At 46.7% G+C, this 23,130-nt stretch overlaps 1 protein-coding gene across 3 annotated transcripts in view; it reads left to right on the top strand.

Annotated features, from left to right (window-relative positions):
- RAD21L1 (RAD21 cohesin complex component like 1) overlaps window positions 1-23,130 on the top strand; it is a 1,036,426-nt gene that overhangs the window by 807,794 nt on the left and 205,502 nt on the right. For all 3 annotated transcript variants that reach the window (XM_086932732.1, XM_086932731.1, XM_086932733.1), the window contains one exon: window positions 19,406-19,505. In XM_086932732.1, the coding sequence (XP_086788858.1) occupies window positions 19,406-19,505 (100 nt within the window). The remainder of the gene's footprint in view (window positions 1-19,405; window positions 19,506-23,130) is intronic.

Consider the following 23,130-nt stretch of genomic DNA (forward strand, 5'->3'; position numbering starts at 1 on the left):
ATGATCGCCAAATGTGGTGCGATCTATCACCATATTTAGACCAGCTCCCACAGGAATCCAAGGTGGAGGCCAAGAAGATTTTACAGGAGGGAGTGGCTACATCAGCAGAAGTGATAGACTGCGCAATGGATATTTCCATTTGGCAAACATATCGACGATGCCCTCCAGGACACAAAAAAGGATACAGAGACGGCAAGCTCTCTATGAACTCTTCAGTTTCGGACGGTTCCTATCCATGGTGCCAGAGGGAAGAGTACCACTTCCTACAGAGGTTCGTACCAGCAACAGCGGTACTCATCTTATGGTTCAACGCCTCAGTCTTATCGACCATCAAACCAACAGAGACACGGCCAGACCTCTTCTTTCTCTACGTCCAACACAAGAGGAAAACAGAATCGCCAGGGACCTGACACCTCCAAACTGCAATAGCGGCGTTCTGGCTCTGCCTGCTGTACCCACCTCCCTGTTAACACCTGTGGGAGGCAGGGTATCTCAATACCTCCACAACTGGAAACTGATAACATCAGACCGTTGGGTGCTCAACATCATTCAAGATGGCCATACGCTGGAGTTTATTCATATGCCACCTACCAAGCGCCCTGCCGCCATGCCTTCAAAACATCTGCGTCTTTTGTGGCTCGAAGTTCATCAGATGCTCCTCAAGGGAGCGGTGGGGCCGGTCCCCTTTCTCAAAAAGGGGAAGGTTTTTATTTCAGGTTTTTCGTGGTCAAGAAGGCGCTGGAGAAATGGCGCCCCATTTTAGATCTCGGGGAGATAAACACCTATCTTATAAGTCAATCCTTTCGGATGGTCTTTCTCCAGGATATCTTGCGTCTCCTCAACCCGGGAGACTTCATGGCCACTCTCGATCTCGAGGATGTGTATTTTCACATACCCATTCATCCAGCCCACAGAAGGTTTCTGCGGTTCACAGGAGCCAAGAGCCACTTCCAGTTCAAAGTTTTACCCTTTAGACTTTGCTCTGCCCTTAGAATCTTTACCAAGGTGCTGGCACCGGTGGCAGCTTTCCTAAGGATACAACATTTTCAAGTCTTCCCCTAATTGGACGACTGGTTGCTGAAGGCTCCGTCTAGGCGGGCAGTGAAGGAGACAGTCGATGCATGTACGAGACGTTCAGCAATCTGGGCCTGACTCTCAACAAGGAGAAGACGTCTCTCTACCCGTCCAAGAAAGCACGATTTCTAGGGGCTGTCCTGGACACGTACCTCACCAAGGCTTCTCCATGCTTCGAAAGGCAAGAGAAACTGAGGTCCATGGCTCATCTGTTGAGAAAAAGAAAGTGTCTTTCAGTACGCCGTTACAAATCCCTTCTAGGAGTGATTTCTTCATGCATTCCTCTGATACTCCACTGCAGGTTGCGGATGTGAACTCTTCAGGAACAACTAGACGTGCAATGGCAGCAAGTGCAAGGCTCCTTTGAAGACAAGGTAGTGATTACTGCGGCAATGGAAAAAGCAGCCTTGTGGTGGACAAAGGAAGAGAATTTATCCCAAGGTCTATGCTTCGTAAGCAGTCGAGCTCCTCAAGTGATAACTACAGATGCCTCGCTGGAAGGCTGGGGTGCGGTGCTTCAAGACTTACATGTAAGCAGGCATTGATTGCGTCAACACCGCCTCCTTCACATCAACCTACTGGAACTCAGAGCGATTCATCTGGCACTGCAAGCATTTCTTCCACAATTGCAGAGTTCAACGGTTCTCGTCCGCACAGACAACAGCACATCCATGCACTACATAAATAGGGTAGGGGGTACCAGATCTCTACCGTTGTCACAGGAGGCCCAGAAGATTTGGGAATATCACTACAAGCAGAACATCTTCCAGGAGTGCTAAACGAAAAGGCGGCCAGGCTCAGCAGGCTTCAGTCAGTCAGCCATGATAGGGAACTAAACCAGACGGCCTTGGAGGAGATTTTTCACCGATAGGTCAAACCCTCAATATATCTCTTTGCCACCCCAGTGAACAGAAAATGCCAGTTTCACGCAAGCAAACGACACTTTCGCGGGGGAATGCACTTTGATCACTTGGTCAGGAGCATATGTATACGCCCCCCCATCCCATTAATACCGGTGGTTCTAAGGAAGATCAAAACGGAACCTTGCAAGATGATCCTAATCGCTCCAGCTTGGCCAAGGCAGTTTTGGTTCACGGAGCTTCACCTCCTTTCTCTGGCCCCTCCACGTCCTCTAGGGGCATCCCGGATCTTCTCACGATGTCTCAGGACCAGATCTGGCATCTGGATCCTCGTTCCTTACATCTCTCACCTTGGCTCCTGAGCAGCGAGAGTTCCTAGATCTTCGTCTCTCGGAGGAAATAAGAGATGTTCTCTCTCATGCTAGAGCTCCTTCTACTAACCAGACTTACCATTTGAAATGGAAACGATTTTGCATCTGGTGCCAGCAGAAAGGGATTGACCCTTTCTCGTCTCAGCCTTACCAGGTTCTTCCTTATTTCCTGTCCTTGGCTAAGGCAAGGCTGACTCATTCATCCATAAAAGTTCACCTGGCTGCAGTTTCTCGATACAGACGCACTGCATCTGGCCCTTCTCTCTGGTCATCCAGATTTGTCAAACAATTTCTCAAAGGCCTATTTAGAGTCTTTCCTCCAGTGAGGTCTCTGCCTCCCTCATGGCATTTGAACTTGGTTCTCACCCAGCTGATGAAGCATCCCTTTGAACCGGTTCCTCGAGCAGATATGAAATTCCTCTCGTGGAAATAGGTGCGCTTTCTTGCTCTCACTTCCGCAAGACGTATTGGAGAATTACAAGCTCTCACAATCCAGGAACCTTTCCTCCAATTCAAAAGAAATAGTGATTCTAAGGACTAATCCAAAATTCATACCAAAGGTTCCTTTGGACTTTCATTTAAATGAGCCGGTGATTCTCAAGGCTTTCTTTCCTCAGCCTTCTATACCGGCGGAAAGGACACTTCATTCGCTGGACGTGCAGCGATGCTTGATATTTTATCTGGACCGCATTAAAGAATTTCGGAAGTCTTCTCAATTGTTCATCGCATTTAGTGCTCCCCGCAAGGGCTTACCCCTGTCCAAGCAGGGTATTGCTCGATGGATCTCCAGTGCTATACAGTTCTGTCATTCTGCAGCGGGCAAGTTTCCAGAGGGCAGAGTTAGAGCACACTCGACAAGGTCCATGGCTTCCTTTACGGCTCTCTTTGCGGGAGTCCAGATTAAAGATATCTGCAGGGCTGCAACTTGGAGCAGCACGCACACTTTCACAGGACATTACTGCCTGGAGACCTCGGCACAAGAAGGCACGTCTGTAGGCCAGGCAGTCCAGAGGAACCTCTTCCTTTGAGTGATGAGCTTTCCTTTCTTCCCTCCTTCCTTTTCTTATTGTTACTTGCATATTTTGCTATGTGTTCTTTATGTGATTGTACTGTTGATTAATGTTTTACTTTAATAAAAAAACTGACCGCTAGCTACTCTGATACAAGCTATAAGAATCTATGAAAGTTCCAATACTGAAGTAAGAAAACAAGTTACTTACCTGTAACTTTGGTTCTCCAGTATTGGTAACTTTTATAGATTACCACGCGCCCACCCTCTTCCCTGCGAAAGCTCAGCCTTCAGCCTGTTTTGGTTATACTGTTACACAACGCCTACGAAAATCTGAGACTCTGGGGTTCTCTCAGGAAGGTTCTGTGGGGTGAGGCTAATCTGATTAGTTGTTGCTTTACTTTGGTCTCTTTTGCAAAAAGAGGTGGATATACTACAAAGGGGAATGAGGCCTAGGCCTTTTTCTTTCTCTTTTGTACCTAATGCTATGTTATTTTGTTCACCGAGACTCCCATTCCGACGACGGGGAATGGGACACGCTATTGGAATCTATGAAAGTTACCAATACTGGAGAACCAAAGTTACAGGTAGGTAACTTGTTTTCTTCTCCCCAGTGTTCTGAAGAAGGTAAAGCGCAACCGGGCACAAGTCTTTCTTGTGGCTCCAGATTGGGCACAAAGAGTCTTGTATCCCGAGCTGCTCAAAATGGCCATTGATCCTCCGATCAGACTTCCTCTTCGGAAGGATCTTCTGTCACAGCAGTAGGGGACGATCCTCCACCCGAATCTGTCCACCCTCCACCTCCTTGCGTGGAGATTTAGCGGTGGCAGTTGACTTCGTTTGGCCTTGCTCCCAAAGTCTGTGATGTAATCTTGGCAGCAGGCGTCCCTCCACTAAGAGGCTATACCCCTTCTGATGTAACAAATTTGTCGCATGGTAAACAGCAAAGGCTGCGGATCCCCTTTCTGCCCCTCTTTTTGAAGTTCTCCTGTTCCTCTTTTCTTTGGCCCAGCAGAGCTCTGTTCTGGGCACTCTTAAAGGCTACTTCTCTTCCAGAGGATCCTCATCAAAGTCATAAGCATTAGAATATTCCCACCCATGGGCGGAACCCCGGAAACACAATAATATATGTGCCCCACATATATATAATTATATATGTATATATATATATATATATATATATATATATATATATATATATATATATATATATATATATATATATATATATATATATATATATATATATATATATATATATATATATATATATATATATATATATATATATATATATATATATATATATATTACCTACTGGCGATAGCCAGTAGGTATATATAGTTAGGATTTTTTCTCTATGGAACTTTTGAAAATTCTATGCCTAATAACTTTGGCGTTTGTGGACGGAATTGGCTGAAATTTTCAGGAAAATTGCACATTTTGTTTCTGAGCAGCTCCTGGAAATTTGGGGGGGGGTTCGTCAAGGGGGGGCTGAGAAAAAAGGGGGGTCCCAAAACACGTTTTTCCCATGTTAATTTCCATAGGGCGGTTGGCCTCACTTTTAGCCCGAACGGCTGAATGGATTTCCACGAAACTTGGCAAAATTGTAGGGACTGTTAGCCCGATGTGCCTTTGCTAGGTCTCAATACATGTGCTTCAGTGGATTTTGAGAAATTAACGTTTAAATCAAGATATATATCTGTAACAGCGCTCCGGGCAGCGCTCCGGTTCGCGAACTTTTCGCGTATCGGAACTTTGCGAAGCGAAGCTGATTGGCTCTCCGGTGTCTGTCAACATTCTAAACAGTCCGGAGCGGCCGCCATCTTGTCTCTCGGTAGGATCGAGAGACAAGAGGAGGCCAAAACAAAGGGGGAAATGAAGGAAAGGGGGCAAGGTAGACCCCTTCTGACCCCCTAGGATTGATGAGGGGGATATTATAGAGCCACGCCGGGCCCCAAAAAAAAAAAAAAAAATTCCGATTTTTTTCGCCGTAGAGACGCGTCTTGGTTCGCGAACCGGGCAGCTAACCAGGAAGCTAACCGGCAGTGTAACCCAAAAAAAAAAAAAAAAAAATCCGATTTTTTTCGCCGTAGAGACGCGTCTTGGTACGCGAACCGGGCAGCTAACCGGGCAGCTAACCGGGAAGCTAACCGGCAGTGTAACCCAAAAAAAAAAAAAAAAAATCCGATTTTTTCGCCGTAGAGACGCGTCTTGGTACGCGAACCGGGCAGCTAACCGGGCAGCTAACCGGGAAGCTAACCGGCAGTGTAACGGGAGTCTGAGGAGTAGCTGATTGGCTGTCAATATTGTAAACAGTCCGGAGCGGCCGCCATCTTGTCTCTCGGTAGGATCGAGAGACAAGAGGAGGCCAAAACAAAGGGGGAAATGAAGGAAAGAGGGCAAGGTAGACCCCTTCTGACCCCCTAGGATTGATGAGGGGGATATTATAGAGCCACGCCGGGCCCAAAAAAAAAAAAAAAAATTCCGATTTTTTCGCCGTAGAGACGCGTCTTGGTACGCGAACCAGGCAGCTAACCGGGCAGCTAACCGGGAAGCTAACCGGCAGTGTAACGGGAGTCTGAGGAGAAGCTGATTGGCTGTTATCATTGTAAACAGTCTGGAGCGGCCGCCATCTTGTCTCTCTGTGGGATCGAGAGACAAGAGGTGGAAAAAAAAAGGTGTAAATGAATGAAAGGGGTAAGGCAGACCCCTCCTGAACCCCTAGGATTGATGAGGGGGCTATTAAAGTTCCCTGGGGGGTGAAAAAAAAAAAATTTGCGATTTTTCGCGGTAAAGGTGCTTCCTGGTACGTTAACCAGGCAGCTAACCGGCAGCGTAACGGGAGTCCGACATATTGTGTTTTTTGAACGTTTGTGATATGTGCACGTGTGGATTTTGTCTAATTAAGGTTAAAAAAATATATATATATCTTTAAGCGTGTTCTGGCGCGCTTACGTTTTGGGTTTGGTTTGCGCTGCAGAGACGATACGTCACGGTTATGCGATGCATCATGAGGCGTCTCACGGGCTACGTGATACGTCACTTAATAAAGAATATATTTTACAGCTATAGATATTAGCTTTTAAAAAACCAATGAAATTCACAGAAAAAACCATAGGTTATAGACCATATATAGTTAGGAATTTGCATTTACAAAACCTTGAAAATTCACTGAAAAAACCATAGGTTATAGACCATATATAGTTAGGGATTAGCATTTAAAAAACCTTATTTTATTTGCACAAAACCATTAAAATTCCATATATAGTTAGTTGCACTAACTATATATCGCGGACCCGCAATCCACTGCTAATGATGTCACATATTACATCATTCATGACATGGTCAGTGACATCACTGATGACATCACTGATGACATCTCAAATGACATCACTGATGACAACACCCAGTGACTGTATGTTTCTGTAAAGTTAAAATATGTCTTACATATTGAAGAATGAGTGGATGTATAAGTGTCTGGATGAAGGATTTAGTAGGTGCATGACTGACTGTATGAGAGAATGATTAAATGTGTCTCACTGAGTGCATGGGTTAGTGATTAAAGTGTCTTAATTTGACAATCATTATTTATGTTCTTCTGTAAACTGCTGCATGTTTAAATCAGTAGCTATATCAGTAACTATATGGGTTATTGAATGGTTGCCCAAGTATTTGTATGGGAGACTGAGTATGTGTGTGGGTGGCTGGGAGGTGTATAACTCTGTGCATAGATGTGTGAGCAGTTGATTCCCTAGGTGTATGGGTTCAAAAGTGCATGTCGAAACAGCTGTATGGACAGTTGACTGTGTGCATGAGTATATTGGTGAGTGAATGGATATCTCAGTTCTACATGTCAAAGTAAGTACATATGTAAAACACACTCCATGTGAGAGTTGACATATATAAATAACTGAACATAAGAGCCAGTGAATGTGAGAGTGGCTGTATGAATCATTGTGAACTTGTATCAAGGATTGTATACGAGAGTAAATATGTGTTAGTATATGTTTGAATAAGTAAGGTGTGTATAACTGTATAGTTAAGGAAATGGAGATGTGATTGATTCTTTGCATGACTGACTAGGTGTGTGAGTAACTCCATGGATGTGTGACAGTCTGTGAATGCCTGTTTACACTGAGTGTTTCTAAGGTTATATTAGAGTCTGAAGATGTATTATCACATAAATGATATCATCAGTGATGTAATCAGTAATGTCAAATGAGATGTCAGTGATGTCATCAGTGATGTCATTTGAGATGTCATCAGTGATGTCATCAGTGATGTCATTTGAGATGTCATCAGTGATGTCATCAGTGATGTCACTGACCATGTCATGAATGATGTGATATGTGACATCATTAGCAGTGGATTGCGGGTCCGCGATATATAGTTAGTGCAACTAACTATATATGGAATTTCAATGGTTTTGTGCAAATAAAATAAGGTTTTTTAAATGCTAATCCCTAACTATATATGGTCTATAACCTATGGTTTTTTCAGTGAATTTTCAAGGTTTTGTAAATGCAAATTCCTAACTATATATGGTCTATAACCTATGGTTTTTTCTGTGAATATATATATATATATGCAACTGCAGCCTTGTACATATCAGCAAGGGGTGGTGATGGACAGAGTTTCTGAATTAAGCAGAATACTCTCACCCAGTCAAGAGATCAGGGCTAGATCCAACACCGTTTTTTAGCTCACTGCACCATCCCAGCTCAGAACCTGGCTATATGCAAATTAGTCTGTTCCTGTCCCAGTGCATGATGGGAACAGGGCAAACCAAACTACCAAGCCAATTCTTACACTGGGAAGGAAACAAGCTTCCGGGGACCGGTTTCTGGCATTTCAGCCGTCGTCGGCCCGGCTTGCTTGAATCCTGATGGTGCAATGAGCAAGGGACTCACATCTGAGTTTACCCTTCCACGCTTATGGTGGACAAAATATTTAACAACAAGGGGTGGTGATGGACAGAGTTTCTGAATTAAGCAGAATACTCTCACCCAGTCAAGAGATCAGGGCTAGATCCAACACCGTTTTTTAGCTCACTGCACCATCCCAGCTCAGAACCTTGCTATATGCAAATTAGTCTGTTCCTGTCCCAGTGCATGATGGGAACAGGGCAAACCAAACTACCAAGCCAATTCTTACACTGGGAAGGAAACAAGCTTCCGGGGACCGGTTTCTTGCATTTCAGCCGTCGTCGGCCCGGCTTGCTTGAATCCTGATGGTGCCATGAGCAAGGGACTCACATCTGAGTATAACCTTCCACGCTTACGGTGGACAAAATATTTAACAAGGGGTGGTGATGGACAGAGTTTCTGAATTAAGCAGAATACTCTCACCCAGTGAAGAGATCAGGGCTAGATCCAACACCGTTTTTTAGCTCACTGCACCATCCCAGCTCAGAACCTGGCTATATGCAAATTAGTCTGTTCCTGTCCCAGTGCATGATGGGAACAGGGCAAACCAAACTACCAAGCCAATTCTTACACTGGGAAGGAAACAAGCTTCCGGGGACCGGTTTCTGGCATTTCAGCCGTCGTCGGCCCGGCTTGCTTGAATCCTGATGGTGCAATGAGCAAGGGACTCACATCTGAGTATACCCTTCCACGCTTATGGTGGACAAAATATTTAACAACAAGGGGTGGTGATGGACAGAGTTTCTGAATTAAGCCGAATGCTCTCACCCAGTCAAGAGATCAGGGCTAGATCCAACACCGTTATTTAGCTCACTGCACCGATCCAGCTCAGAACCTGGCTATATGCAAATTAGTCTGCCCTGTTCCCATGATGCACTGGGCCAGGCACAGACTAATTTGCATATGGCCAGGTTCTGAGCTGGGATGGTGCAGTGAGCTAAATGACGGTGATGGATCAAGCCCTGATCTTTGGACTGGGTAAGAGTGGTCTGCTTAATTCAGACAATCTGTTCATTACCACCCCCTTTTCTGAATCGTTTTTGGCCACTATAGGTGTGGCAGGGTATACTCAGACATGAGGCCCTTGCTCACTGCACCATCAGGATTCAAGCAAGCCGGGCCGACGACGGCTGAAATGCCAGAAACCGGTCCCCGGTAGCTTGCCTCCTTTCTGGTGAAGAATTGGCTTGGTAGTTTGGTCTGCCCTGTTCCCATGATGCACTGGGCCAGGGACAGACTAATTTGCATAGGGCCAGGTTCTGAACTGGGATGGTGCAGTGAGCTAAATAACGGTGATGGATCAAGCCCTGATCTTTGGACTGGGTAAGAGTGGTCTGCTTAATTCAGACACTCTGTTCATCACCACCCCCTTTTCTGAATCGATTTTGGCCACTATAGGTGTGGCAGGGTATACTCAGACATGAGTCTCTTGCTCATTGCACCATCAGGATTCAAGCAAGCCGGGCCGACGACGGCTGAAATGCCAGAAACCGGTCCCCGGAAGCTTGTCTCCTTTCTGGTGAAGAATTGGCTTGGTAGTTTGGTCTGCCCTGTTCCCATGATGCACTGGGCCAGGGACAGACTAATTTGCATATGGCCAGGTTCTGAGCTGGGATGGTGCAGTGAGCTAAATAACGGTGATGGATCAAGCCCTGATCTTTGAACTGGGTAAGAGTGGTCTGCTTAATTCAGACACTGTTCATCACCACCCCCTTTTCTGAATCGTTTTTGGCCACTATAGGTGTGGCAGGGTATACTCAGACATGTGTCCCTTGCTCACTGCACCATCAGGATTCAAGCAAACCGGGCCGACGACGGCTGAAATGCCAGAAACCGGTCCCCGAAAGCTTGTCTCCTTTCTGGTGAAGAATTGGCTTGGTAGTTTGGTCAGCCCTGTTCCCATGATGCACTGGGCCAGGGACAGACTAATTTGCATATGGCCAGGTTCTGAGCTGGGATGGTGCAGTGAGCTAAATAACGGTGATGGATCAAGCCCTGATCTTTGGACTGGGTAAGACTGTTCTGCTTAATTCAGACACTCTGTTCATCACCACCCCCTTTTCTGAATTGTACATATCAGAGCTGAATCATGCTGTAAGGACTTCCCATCATACCATGGTACAAACATGCATTATAAAAGGGAAAAAACACCAATAAAACATGTTTTGAACTGTTTTCATGCACAGCAAACCATAGAAAATCCTATACAGCACTGAAAGCATATACAGCTCCCAGACTGAAAAGCTAACTCATAGCAACATAGAAATAAACTTACACCGTGCCTTTAATGCACTCCTGACTCCCAGCTTCCCATCATGCCTCAGGGGTGACAGTTGGGTCAGTAGTTCTTTCCGGCTCCTTCTGGAAGGATCCTGGCAACACAGCTCCACTTCTTTCTGATTTTTGACAGAAATTCTTTACACTTTTCACAACTTTTAAACCTTACTTCGACGTTTTTTCATCTTTTGCAGTAAGGTACTGTCTTTTTTGACAGTTTGTGGCATTTTCAACACCTTAAAATGCCTTCTCTTTTTGACTCCAGCCCTTCTTGTGGTAAAAAGAAGGCCAAGACAGACTCGCATGAGGTCTGTATTCTTTGTCTCCCTGAGGATCATGATCCAAAGACCTGTCCTCACTGCCAAACCCTGTCCAGGAGAACTCAGAAGGACAGGGAAAGGATTTGCCTGTATGGCCTGGCAGATAATTCATCTAGAGGACAGTCGCCGGTGAGGAAGGGCTCCAAGAGGTTGAGATCTCCATCTAGAAGCAGGACCTCACTTCCTTGAACTTTAGCGTCAGGCTCGGCGCTCCAAAAAGATCTACCGGTGGGTCATTTATCCAAGAAAAGACCTTCGACAGCAGGCTCGCCGTCAAGAAAAAAGTCATTCAGGTACGTCGTCGAAGATTCGTTATCCTCCGCCGTCGTCAACCCGGCGACGATCGGCGTCGAGGAGCATCACCCCTTCGCCGTCGTCAACCTGCCGACGATCGGCGTCGAGGAGCATCACCCCTTCGCCGTCGTCAACCTGCCGACGATCGGCGTCGAGGAGCATCACCCCTCCGCCGTCGTCAACTAGGAGAAGATCGGCGTCGAGGAGCATCACCCCTCCGCCGTCGTCAGCCCGCCGACAATCGGCGTCGAGGGATAGAGAGCCTCCGTTCACCTCAGTCATCGCGGATTCGGTGATCGACGTCGAGGGCCAAGACCCCTCTGCCGTCGTCAACTCTGCGACAATCGATGTCGAGGATGAGATCTCAGACGTCGTCTCAACGGCATTCAGCGTCGAGGGCGCAAAATACCCCTCCGCTGTCATCTTGCAGACCTTCGACGTCGAGATTGGACACTGCTCCGCCGTCGTCTCCCCGACGTGCGGCTTTGAGAGAAAGAAATCCTCCACTGTTGGCTTCTCACTGCCGTTCGACGTCTAGGACTCGACAGCCTTAGCCTACTTCTCACACGTCGCCGTCGATACGACGGTTGACATCGAGAGAGATCCATACAGCGCTGTCTCCGACGCCGAGAAGGCAGACACGAGAGAGATCGACGTCTAGAAGGCATGCTGGTTCGACGTCGAGAGGCTTACAGACGTCAAGACCTGCCTCAGTAAGGTCTGGAGAGGGATCGGTGGTCCTGGTGACGGAATCAGCCTCACACCATTCGACGTCTCACTCTTCCAGGCTGGCTTCCTCGATCAGCCTCCTCGGAAGCTAGAAGCCATGTCCGCAAGTCCCCTTTCTGAAAAAAGGAGGCTTCTTCTACTGTTCGGTTGTACCCCAGATGACAACTGCCCTTACACCACTGGCAGTATTCTGGGGCGACTAGGAGAATGCAAGAGTATGCCAGCTCTGTTCACAGATCTCCTCTTCAAAGACTGGTGGAAGAAGTGGACAGACAGAGCTCTCCCAGGCATATAGACAACACAGAGAGGCCTTCTGAGAGACGGCTCTATAGATCACGTTCCCAAAGACGGGAGGAACTCGCAGTCAGATCACGGGAAAGGAGGCACAGTTCTTACCGCAGTAGAACACCATCTACTTCTTCTACCCGCTCATCAAAGAGGGATTATTCCCCTACCCTCTCGGACAGCCCTATCTCTAGGGTCTCTCCAATAGATGACATTAATACCTACCATGAGGTTCTGCAGAGAGGGCCTCAGAAACTCAATATCGAGATGTCTGTTCCTCAAATCACAACAGTGAATTTCAAGACGCTTCATCAGAAGACTTCATCTCGACCATTGCTTCCTTTGGTTCCAGGGATTGTAGACCCTGTCATGGACACTTTCCTGTCTCCAGCAACCATCAAAGCGGTGCCAGCTCGCATCCAAAAGAAATACAAGCCGGCTACCTCACACCCGGTCTTTGTTAATTCTGATCCACCTGCAGACTCGGTGATAGTAGCCTTAGCACGAAAGACACAAGCTGTCACTGCTACCTCTTCGGTTCCACCGGATATGGAAAGCAGATCCCAGGACTCATGGGTTTGCAAGGTCTGCAGTTCAGCGGCTTCTACCCTGAAGGTCTCCAGCACGGCGGCGCTGTTAGGCCGTTATGACAGATCTTTATGGGATTCCTTGGAGCGCTTTAAGGCCAAGCTACTAAAGGAAGAGGAAAAGGACTTTGACGAGATAGTGACTGAAGGATCTCTGGTGGCAAACCAGATGATTAGCACAGCGGCGGACGGCGCAGTGTTATCAGCACACTCTTACGCGCATGGAATATGCGCCAGATCATCCTGGTTGAGATTGACAGGCCTCAAACCGGATGCGCAGCACAGAATCTTGAACCTCCCTTTTTCTGGTTCCTCTCTCTTTGGCACACATGCAGACGAAGAGATGAGTAGAATGAAAACCGAGCTGGACACACTGAAGGCAGTCGGTTTGGAAAAGGAGTTCAAGCGTCGGTACAGACCCAACCAGCGCAAGGGGCCTCAACAGAGTTCAAACCCCTCAGTGGTCCCAGAATAAGAACCAGGGCAAGTCCCAGTATCAGGGGAAAAAGTCCAACAGAGGTAGAGGTGGTCACCAGCAGCAATCCTCTACCACAGTGAGAGCAGGAGGGAAGTCATGAACAATGGCTTCCTCGATCAGAACTGGACTTTCTCGGTCTCTCTCGATATCTGGTCTACCAGATATCGAGAGAGACCGAGAAAGACCCGAGAGTACGACGAAAGCGGCGATGTATCAGAACATATCCAGTTCTAGAAACCCGCAGAACTAATCAACGTTAGTGTCTACATGACTACTGAAAACCTCGGGGACAGTAATACTGTATACGCTAGAAGAAATTTGAACTACAAAGAAATGATAACAGGCATCAAGAAATAGAGGAACCTATGAAAATAGAACGATCAAGATAGAGGAATTTAATAGACAGAGCTTGTAGAAGATTTGAAACGCTTAACCACGAACCTCGTATGAGAGTGAGATAGTGCCACTGATGATACCTGGCGAGATCAGCTATACATGACATCTACCTGCTGATCGCACTGTTATACCTACACGAAAAAATAAAGAAGGATACCAGTGACAGGAATACGATGACCTCGCTCCAATTTGTCCTTAGGAAGGTGTGACCATATCCACAGCATTAACACCGAAACGCGTCGACGCACTGTGAAATAGAGAATCCAAGTAAAGCCCAGGGGTCACCAGACATATGTCAAATCAGGAATTCTGGTGGCAACATATTAATTGTTTTAAGGCTATTGGATCCAAATAATCTGTAGAAACATCATTCAAGTTATTTAATACAAGGGGTTTATGTTGTCATTCTCTTTTTGTGTTATTGAAAATGAATTTTTTCACAAAATGTGTTTATTAGACTAGGGTGAATGTGGTCTTCTTTATTTTTATGTATTAACTTGGCATTGTTGATAAAAGTTTTTCTTTTATATATTTTATTGTAATGTATGAGATGTTTTTATATTGAATGTTTTCAGAATACTTGCTTTTTCTGAAATTTTAACCAAACGTGACCAAATTGTGTTTTAATAAAATAGTGTAAACGTTACATTTTAGTTTTTGGCCTGTATTCAAAGGGTATATGTATGGATGAGTTGTGAGTAAAGTGATAGTACAACAAAAACAGTTGTCTAAAAGTTAGTCCAGCGATATTCCTTTGACTTGCACCCTCAGAGGTGTAGTTATCTGACAGTGGTAGACTTTTAGGGGGATTAGCTGGTTAAGAGCCTTATCCAGCCATTGATGGTAATTACTGGCACTCAAGTCAATTTCATTTGTGGCCATTGGTTGAGTTTGGGCTAAATTATGATTAAAGACATTAGACTAGAGTTTATGCCAAGGATGTAGGCTCCTCGTTACTTTGGGAATGGTGTTCACTAGATCTTTCACTTCCAAGCTGAGCTGAAACATTACAGCATGTTCGACTAACTAATTGAGCTTAAGCAAGGATAATATTTGTAAATGGGTATTGTTAGAGAAAAGGCCATCTAGTAAGTGACCTGCCATATGGGTTTGTTCCTTCAACTAGTTGTTTCAGGTTGATACTAGCCATAAGATCGGAGGAGTCGGCATCAAGTTGACTATCTTAGTGAAAGTTAAAATCTCCAAGAATTGTGTGGTCAGGTAGGGCAGCTTTAATTTCTAGCAGTTGACTGGCTTTGTCAAGGAAGGCCTTGGAGAGAGGTGTGTGTTTCGGGGGGTGTGGGGGATAAATCAATATACCATTAAAGGAGTATCTCATTAATTTCTACTTTGAAAAATAGTGCCTCTCAGTCCTGAATTGCTGAGAGCGATTGTGTTTGAACTTTGAGGGGCTCACGATAAATAATCGCCAGGCCTCCTCTCCTTTTACAGACTCGATGGAGCCTGGAGATCAAAAAAAGATCTGTAATTAAGTTGGGAGCAGATGTTTCACCAGCCCAGGTCTTGATGATGATAAATCAAATCCAGGGCTTTAGATTCTATAAAGTCTGCACATAATAGTGCGTTTTTTTACCAGCAACCTGGTGTTTGAGGGCGCAACCACAATTAACTGTCCGACTTTGCTTTCCTGCTGTCCGAGTGTGAAGGTACAGGAGGGACATGGCCCGAATGTTATTATTGGTGAGCGCGAGTTCACAGTTAGGACATGACACGTTGCCTTCCCTATGGGAAGGCTTCAGGGTTGGGCCGTGGCACACCTTATCTGGAGGCATAAGTTTTACCAGATCATCCCTCGAGTAGTGGATACATGCCGTCCTAAGGATGGTAGAAACGGCAGGGGGTAGAAACGTGCTTTCCGACCGGCTTTAAAGCCAGGCATACGAGGTGTGGCAAGGCTGTGAAACGCTGTTCGGCACAATAAAATTCCAAAAAGTATGGGCAAATAAAAGAACAAAGATCCAGCAATCCCTGCTGTCCCTACAGTAATATGGTGGCTATGTAGACACAGGAGCCAGGCATCTCTCTCAAAACTCACCTAGTGCTACATGGAACATAAATTGGACAGAGATTCGGTAGAATGCTAACTCTTTGAGGCTCGAAAATGGATCGCACTAGCACCAATGTCTAATTCCCACAACACCTAGAGCCGTCCTAGCATACATGTGTCACATTTACACTACAAACATACGCTCTCTACATGCAACCGGGATGTCATCATCATGTTTAGGGTTTCAAAGCACTATGGTACTTTACACAAGTCTGGTCAATAGACTTCACTGACACAGGAAAAAGGTCTGCTCACACAGATTCACAAACACAGTACCATGCCACTACAGCTAAACGTGATGTTAGGGCCAAACAAAAAGTCAGTTATCAGGTTCACTTGTAGTTGTGCTTTCAGGACAGAGGTACATGCCTGCTTACTATACAGAGGACCATCCTGTCCCAACAAACGCCCCCTCCCAGCTCAGACTTCCCGGAATCTTGCTTCAGCATTGGCCAAGTCCAGTCGTCCGAGTGGCAAAACAGGCAGTGAAGTCCAGCAGCATTCCCATCCCAGGCTAGATCCTAGCATCCAAAGGGCGAATCTTCCCATTGACCAACTGTTTTCCTTTGTAAAGTAAAGAGTACTGCCCCACCAGCACGTGGTTGCCTTGGTAAGTTACGCTACCTGAATCCTGTCCAACACCTTTGATATGTGCTGCAGATGTTCCTCTCATACATTGTTAAAAAATGGCAGTCTCTAGGTATGCCACATAACTCTTCCGGAACTGGGAGAACATAGTTCACTAGAAGCTGAAAAGTGGCAGAAACCTTCTTATTCCCAGAAGACTTGACCTTATAGTGATACAATCTTTCTGCTTTCTTCTCCTTGGCACTAGGTGCTAATGTAGTCTACCAAAAGCCACTGGTCCAATCAAAGGTACACTAGAAGCGAGCAGCACCCAACTGGCCCACAAGTTCATCATCTCTAGGAAACTGCTTTGCCTCGGTCTTTGTCATCTAATTGTAGACCCAAGACGCCACATAAAAACGGATGTTCTTGCTTTGGCACCGGTACTACTGGAGTGCTGCAAGGACTACAGGGAATACTCAATCACTCCCAAGTTAAACTTCTTAGCAACCTCTGCCTTGATGCATTTCTGGACTCGATCTGACATTCTGTAAGCAATGCCGAAAAGATACTTACCAACACCACTCAATAGTTGGTGCTCATTAGTCAGTTTAGGATGGGTTCGACCCATAGAATATTGCTGCTCAGCACTGTGCTGTAGCCTACAAAGTGGCTCACTATCTTTCACATTGTGTTTACTGTAAAACCGTTCCACCTGAACTGGCTTAAGCCATACCTCCAGAACACTGACTCCCTTGTGGCACCTTTGTCAACCAAGTAGTTGACCTCAAACCTTCTTCTCCTCTATTCTTTATGGCCCATTCCACTTTTCCTTTAAAGCTGTTGGGTAAATGGGCATCAGCACCGATACCCCCTGACCCTTCTGGCCACCTGTCAATGTAGCTTTCTGATCATTCAAGTCCTGCATCTTCTCTTGGCTTGCTGTGATGCGGTGCCCTCCCATGCCGTTCATGGTCCGCGTCACTTCAGCCCTTCGTACCATACGGAAGCCACAACCAGAGCGTCCATAGCAACCACCCGGCCCACCAAACGTCCAACCCTCTGTCCTCTGTTCCAGGACCCAATCCGGAACGGCGGACGCCCGGAATCACACCCTCCTGACCCCGGAAGTACCTCCCCCTCGCGAGACCCGGACACTGGAAAAGCCGGAACCAAGAAGCAGTCAGACGTCGGATTGAGCTTGTGGCAGGAGACCCCGACCGGAGCGGCGACGGAGAAGGCGACCGAAGAAGAGGAAGAGTGGTCCGAAGATTGGTGGAGTCCACAGGAGGTTGCTGGGGAGCGGCCGCAACTCAACTCGGAGAGTTGCGGCGGAGCGGGTGAGTGAATCGGAACCACCCTTGTAGCACACTAGGTGCAGTGTAAATATCTCCCTTGTATAGACCTCTCCTTAGGTTCACGTCGTCACCCGTAGCACTGTGTAGATATTGTAAAGCACCATACCACGTTGTAGATAAACCCCTCGTCCCCCTCACGTCCCTCCACTCAGCACCCCTTCTGCATCTCGATACCCGGCTTGTGTCCCATTCCTATCCCGACCCTATCGTCCCCTCCTCACTTTCGTCTTCTTTCCCCCTCACGGATACCCGGGTGTTGGTAACAGGGTTCCGACTAAGGAAGTCCGGCAGGACTAACCGCTCCTTTCTTTTGTTTTCCCTCCCGGTACCTCAGAGGACAACCCAGACCGGAACTCCGGAAGAACCAGCTTTGCACGAGTCCCGGACCAGGATCATCCTTCCAACCGAGGAGCTGTGGTTATTTTGTTGCATATTCGAGACTGTTACCTACTCTGTTTCTCCAGTGGCATACAATAAAACAAACATTGCCCACTACATACGGCCTCCGCGCTTGGTGTTCCGGTCCGCCACACCCCACGTCAACACTTGCCTAAAGACTTTTCTTCACCTAACTCGTGTGCAGCGTCATTAGATTCCTGAGACCAATCATAGTCTACTACATCTGTTTGGGGTATTTCAGAAGTATCTTCCCAACCTCTGACTAAGGTGAGTAGACCACCTTTCTGATATACAGACGGATGTTCAAAGGGATTGAACCCTACTCTTTATGTGGAATTTTACTGTAAGCAATTAAGAGGCGTGGCACAAGTTCTACTTTCTTCTTAGGTCCTCTGGCAGGGTTTCCATCATGCTCTAATGGTTTTGCTAATGGTTTCCACTAACCTATTAGGCAGCTGGTTTTATGCTGTGGAGCAGTAGTAAGTCAGTCCAACTTGCTCCCACATCTTTATCTCCTGTAGGACCAAATTAAGGTATTTCCCAATCACAAATGAGTCTTAAGAAATCAAAACCTTGAGAAAATCTCTAGGTGTGCCATGGCTGCTGCTCCTAGCAGTCATATTGCTCCGAGGTACCCCGCTAGATAACTGGGTGCATGATCCACCACAACCAAGATATACTTTTTTGTCTGTTGCAAAGGGGATGTTATATGGACAAACAGTGTAAATTCCTACTTGCTGGAATAGAACCTTTACTACTGGCAGTGACCATAATGGTGCGTTGGTCTTACCTCCTGACTTACCACTCACTAAGTAGGACAGAATTTCTGTGGATCCCTGGCTAGTAAAGAAAATATTCTAAATTATCCATGGTCTTTTTCATGCCCAAGTATTTTGTTATGGGCATCTCGTCTGCAGGTAACCATAGCATTTGCCATCTCAGTAGCACTTCTGTATCAAGTTACATTCATACTTTGCTGTACACCAACAATACGCATTAGATATAATATTTTATACCATCATGTGCACATCTGGACTCCAAATCATATAGTTGGCTACGTGTTTGCCACCCTAGTTGCATGGTGTACCATTATAGGCATTTTGTGCAAATTTGCTTTAGTTTCTTTGGAGAATCTCTAGTACCAAGAATTTCCAAGTCACCTAGTCTAGCTGGGCTTAAAGGATAGTTTCCATCACTTTAATTAGAGCGTGAATATGATATCCAGTGAGTTTACACCGATTTCGTTTTTCAGCGATACAAGGGTTCCATGAGGAGAAGATGGAGCAGTGTGTGATATATATGTAAATATAATTCAAGAGAGTTAGGTTTACACATGAAGTATGTTTCGTTTTCTTCCATAGTGACTTTAGTTTTTCCTCTAATAAATGGAGATGTGTTTTTACAGTTATTTACTCGATGTCTGATACCACATAGTCTCAAAGAGCATAACAGAGGAGAAAAACTTGAACCCGAAAGAGAACATTTACCAAAACAAGACTTGCCAGGTAAGCCAAAAAGTAATAATTTATCTATCTGTAAGTTTAAATGTACTGTAGCACGAGTATTTTTTTTGTTTTAATCTGTTTTTATTGTATCATCATTTCAAATGTTAAACAAGCAAATATAGCATATGTAGTACAATGCATTACATCTTCGGTGGTAGTTGTTACCAATATTTAATGCAGGATTTTGAGTTTCAATCTTAACACCATGGCAGATTGGATCGTGGGTCTACAACTGATGGAGAGAGCCCCATAAAGCGCTGCTGATCACCGAAGGGAGGTTCATTTATTTAGGAGTTGTGCCTTTTCAAAGGCAGTGACAATAGGGGTGAGGTTTAGGTTAGCGGGGCACATCCAAGCAGCCAAAGCGATGATCCCTGGATTACAATGTTTAATGGCGCTGGCGCATTTTCTTTGTGTGGCATGCAGGCTCTACATGTTGCACGCCTAGTAGTTTATTGTATGGGTGCAGCATTTGAGTATCATGTGCGCCAGAGGCCGTTTCAAAGTGTTTGTGGGGGGCCTATGCTAATGTCTATTTGCTGTCGGTTCTGCCTCAAGCTCTGGGGTCGCGTTACTTCCCAGAAGCTCTTGTAGAATTGCATCCCAGCATTCTGCAATAAGGACATTACGTAGGCCCAATGCGTCTTCTCTGGGTAGTGCCACACTTTCTGCCTTTGCCTATGCCTGCAGAGAGCTCTCCCAAGCACGCGTGGCAGTGGGCTCAGGCAAGCGCCATCTTTTAGTGATCAGCCTCTTGGTGACAATCGGCCCTAGCGGTATGAACTGAGAGGTGACTCTCCGGCTTTTGGTGTTTGTGTAGGGATGCAGGATGCAAGTGTCCCAGTTCAGGGGTATTATTCGATTTGTGCAACGGCACAGGGAGGACACTGCTGACTCCCAATACTCTCCAAATTGTGGGCAACTCCATATCATATGCAATAAGTCTGCATAAGCGTCCGCACCATCATAGAATTTGTTAATTTTCGCTGGGGAAAGGTATGCCCTCTGGGTGCCACAATATTGTATGAGGCGGAATTACATGTTTCGCTGGATATTAATTGGACCTTCTAGTATCCTGCTCCATTCGGCGTGCTGCAGGTCCCCCGTCCATCGTGTCCGCAAAGAGCAGCGGTGTCGGTGTGTGGCACTTGCACCTGAGGAAGGCAGTGAACCACTTAATAAGATGCCTACCCTTAACCAATAAGGAACATACGGTAGCGTGAGTATTGTTATTAGTCTTTTTGATTGACGGCAGTCGTGTTCTAATTGGGGTTGTGGGGGAAGGGGGTGTAATGCCATTCTCCTTCAGGGGAATTTCCATTGAAATTATAAGCATTCAGTCGTCCCGCCCACATGCAGGGTTTCCGGAGCACTTTTTCCAGAGTCACATTGTGTATTGTATGTTCGCCATACTTCAGAAAGGCCAGCAATTAGATGTGACTCACTATGCTATATTGCCATTTCAAATAATTTACACTAAAAACTGAAGAAAATGATATCAAGCCTTTAAAAAATATTTACTAGATGAAAGAAAAGACACATGTTAAAAACATCCTTCACAGAGCTGTTTCCTTTTTTTTTTTTTTTTGTTTTTTTACAAACTTATCGGGAAGGATAGTCAATGTGTAGGCTGCAGCAGTGTAAGAAAGATAGTAATACACTGCACTTCCAATGTTCCATTATGCTCTCTAGGTGCAGTTGACTCAATTATTTTTTCCCAAGATCTGCTGACAGGATCTTAAAGCCCTGAGCTCTGCCTTTTTACGGTGTTTTGCCTCTTAAAATCACTTCAGAACCTTTTTCAAAGTGATTCAATTCACGTCCTTAAGCACAGGGAATATTTTCTTTTATAATTTCTTGACAGGAAATATATTTCTTTTTGTGCACAATGCCATCTCTGTTTGTGAAAAATCTAGATTGTGGCAGGCAAATTGACAAAAAGGACCCTGACCAGATCTGTATCCTCTGTTTTCCAGATTTTCATGACCCCATAAAGTTTTGGCCCAGCAGCTTCTGCTCCAGGTGCACCCTGGAAGAGTGTGAGAAATTTCGCTGACAAGTCCAAGAGGAAAGGCAAAAGAAAGCAAGGATCCCTGTTCAAGAGACATTTAGAAAGCAAGAAACCCTGTTCAAGAGACATTGGAGTGGTGAGAAGAAGCTGCTCCTACCAGTTCCCATGTCTCATCCTCTGGGAACCCCCATAGTGGGGAGATCCAAAAAGGAACGATCAATGAGAAACACTGACCCCGTTTCACGTCCAGGGCATCGACTTTGACACCGAGCCATGTAGGTGCTGTACCTATTCTCAAAGACTCGTACAACGTCAAGGAGCCGTGCTGTGTCAATACATGGATCTGAAAGAGACAGGTTTGTGATAGATTTTTTACCTTAGAATATCCACAAGTGTCAGACTGGATCCGGAAAGTTTTTGCTTCGCAGTACCCCTGCGCGTCAGTAGGTGGCATCCTGCGGCTCTGCGTCCGTCACTGGCGTCGTCAGCGCTTAGATGATGTCACGGAGGGTACTAAGGCGCCACCCATGCGCGCTGACGTCAGTTCGTTCTTTTTTCCGTGCCTTTAAGCGCAGATCCGGATTGAGCACGTACCTCAGTCTCCTGGTGCATGTAGGGATGCCCGGCTTTAAGTCTTGTGGGGCCTGTCGCCGTAATATGTCGGTGGTGGACCCCCATGATGTTCGACTCTACTGCCTGGAGACCGATCACGACTCCCGGGATTGTCGGGCCATGGCCCCCAAGGCCTTACGGGAGCGGCGTAGGAAGTTGCTGGAGGTCCAACATTCGTCATGTCGCCGCTCCGGGTCTAGGGGCCATTCCCGGGACCGCTTACGGGACCGGAGCCGTCGCTCCTCGGGCTCCAAGTCTCCGCCTTCGGATGCTGGTAAGCGTCTCCCCAAAAAGAAGTCGGAGAAGTGTGTTCGCTCTCTGACGTCCCCAGAGGCGGACGAGGGGGACAGGGGTTCTGCCCCTGCGGCTCCTCCAGAGCCTGGGAGTCCCGCGGAATACCTGCCATACCCGGGTCCGTCGGTGACTCCCGAACAGTGCAAGAGTTTCTTGCTGCCATGGACCACCTTTTTAGGCCTCTGGCTCCCGCCGGCGCGCCTTAAGGCCCCGTGTCCAGATCCTGTTGGCCCGGCGGCTCCGCCACTGGCTCCACAGGATCCTGCGCCGTTGGCACCAGCCCCGGCACCACGAGGTGCGGCGTTGCCGGCTCCGGCCCCGCCCTGTGCTCCACCCTCAGCGCCGCACTAGGTACTGTTTATCCCTCCCTTTCCCCCAGTTCCAAAACCATTTTGTTCCGGCCTGGGATCTGCATTGGGAGGAGGTGCCGGTCCGGCCCTGGCCGGCGCCGTTCTCGGCGCCGTACGTTTCTGCTCGGGCCCTGCTGCCACGTCAGGCCCCCTCTATGCCGGAGGCGGATGAGGACTGCCCGGCAATGTGACTCCGAGCAAGATTGGGTGGACGACTTGGACGATGCTGGCGACCTCGATGTCTCCTCTGATCCGGGGTTCGCCTCTCCCCTGCTTACGATGAAGGAAGGTGTTTCCTACACGATGGTACTCTGTAGGGCTGTGGAGACCCTCAATCTTGACTTGCCCACAGTGGTCC

This window comes from Lissotriton vulgaris, chromosome 7 (assembly GCF_964263255.1).
Source record: "Lissotriton vulgaris chromosome 7, aLisVul1.2, whole genome shotgun sequence".
NCBI lineage: Eukaryota > Metazoa > Chordata > Amphibia > Caudata > Salamandridae > Lissotriton > Lissotriton vulgaris.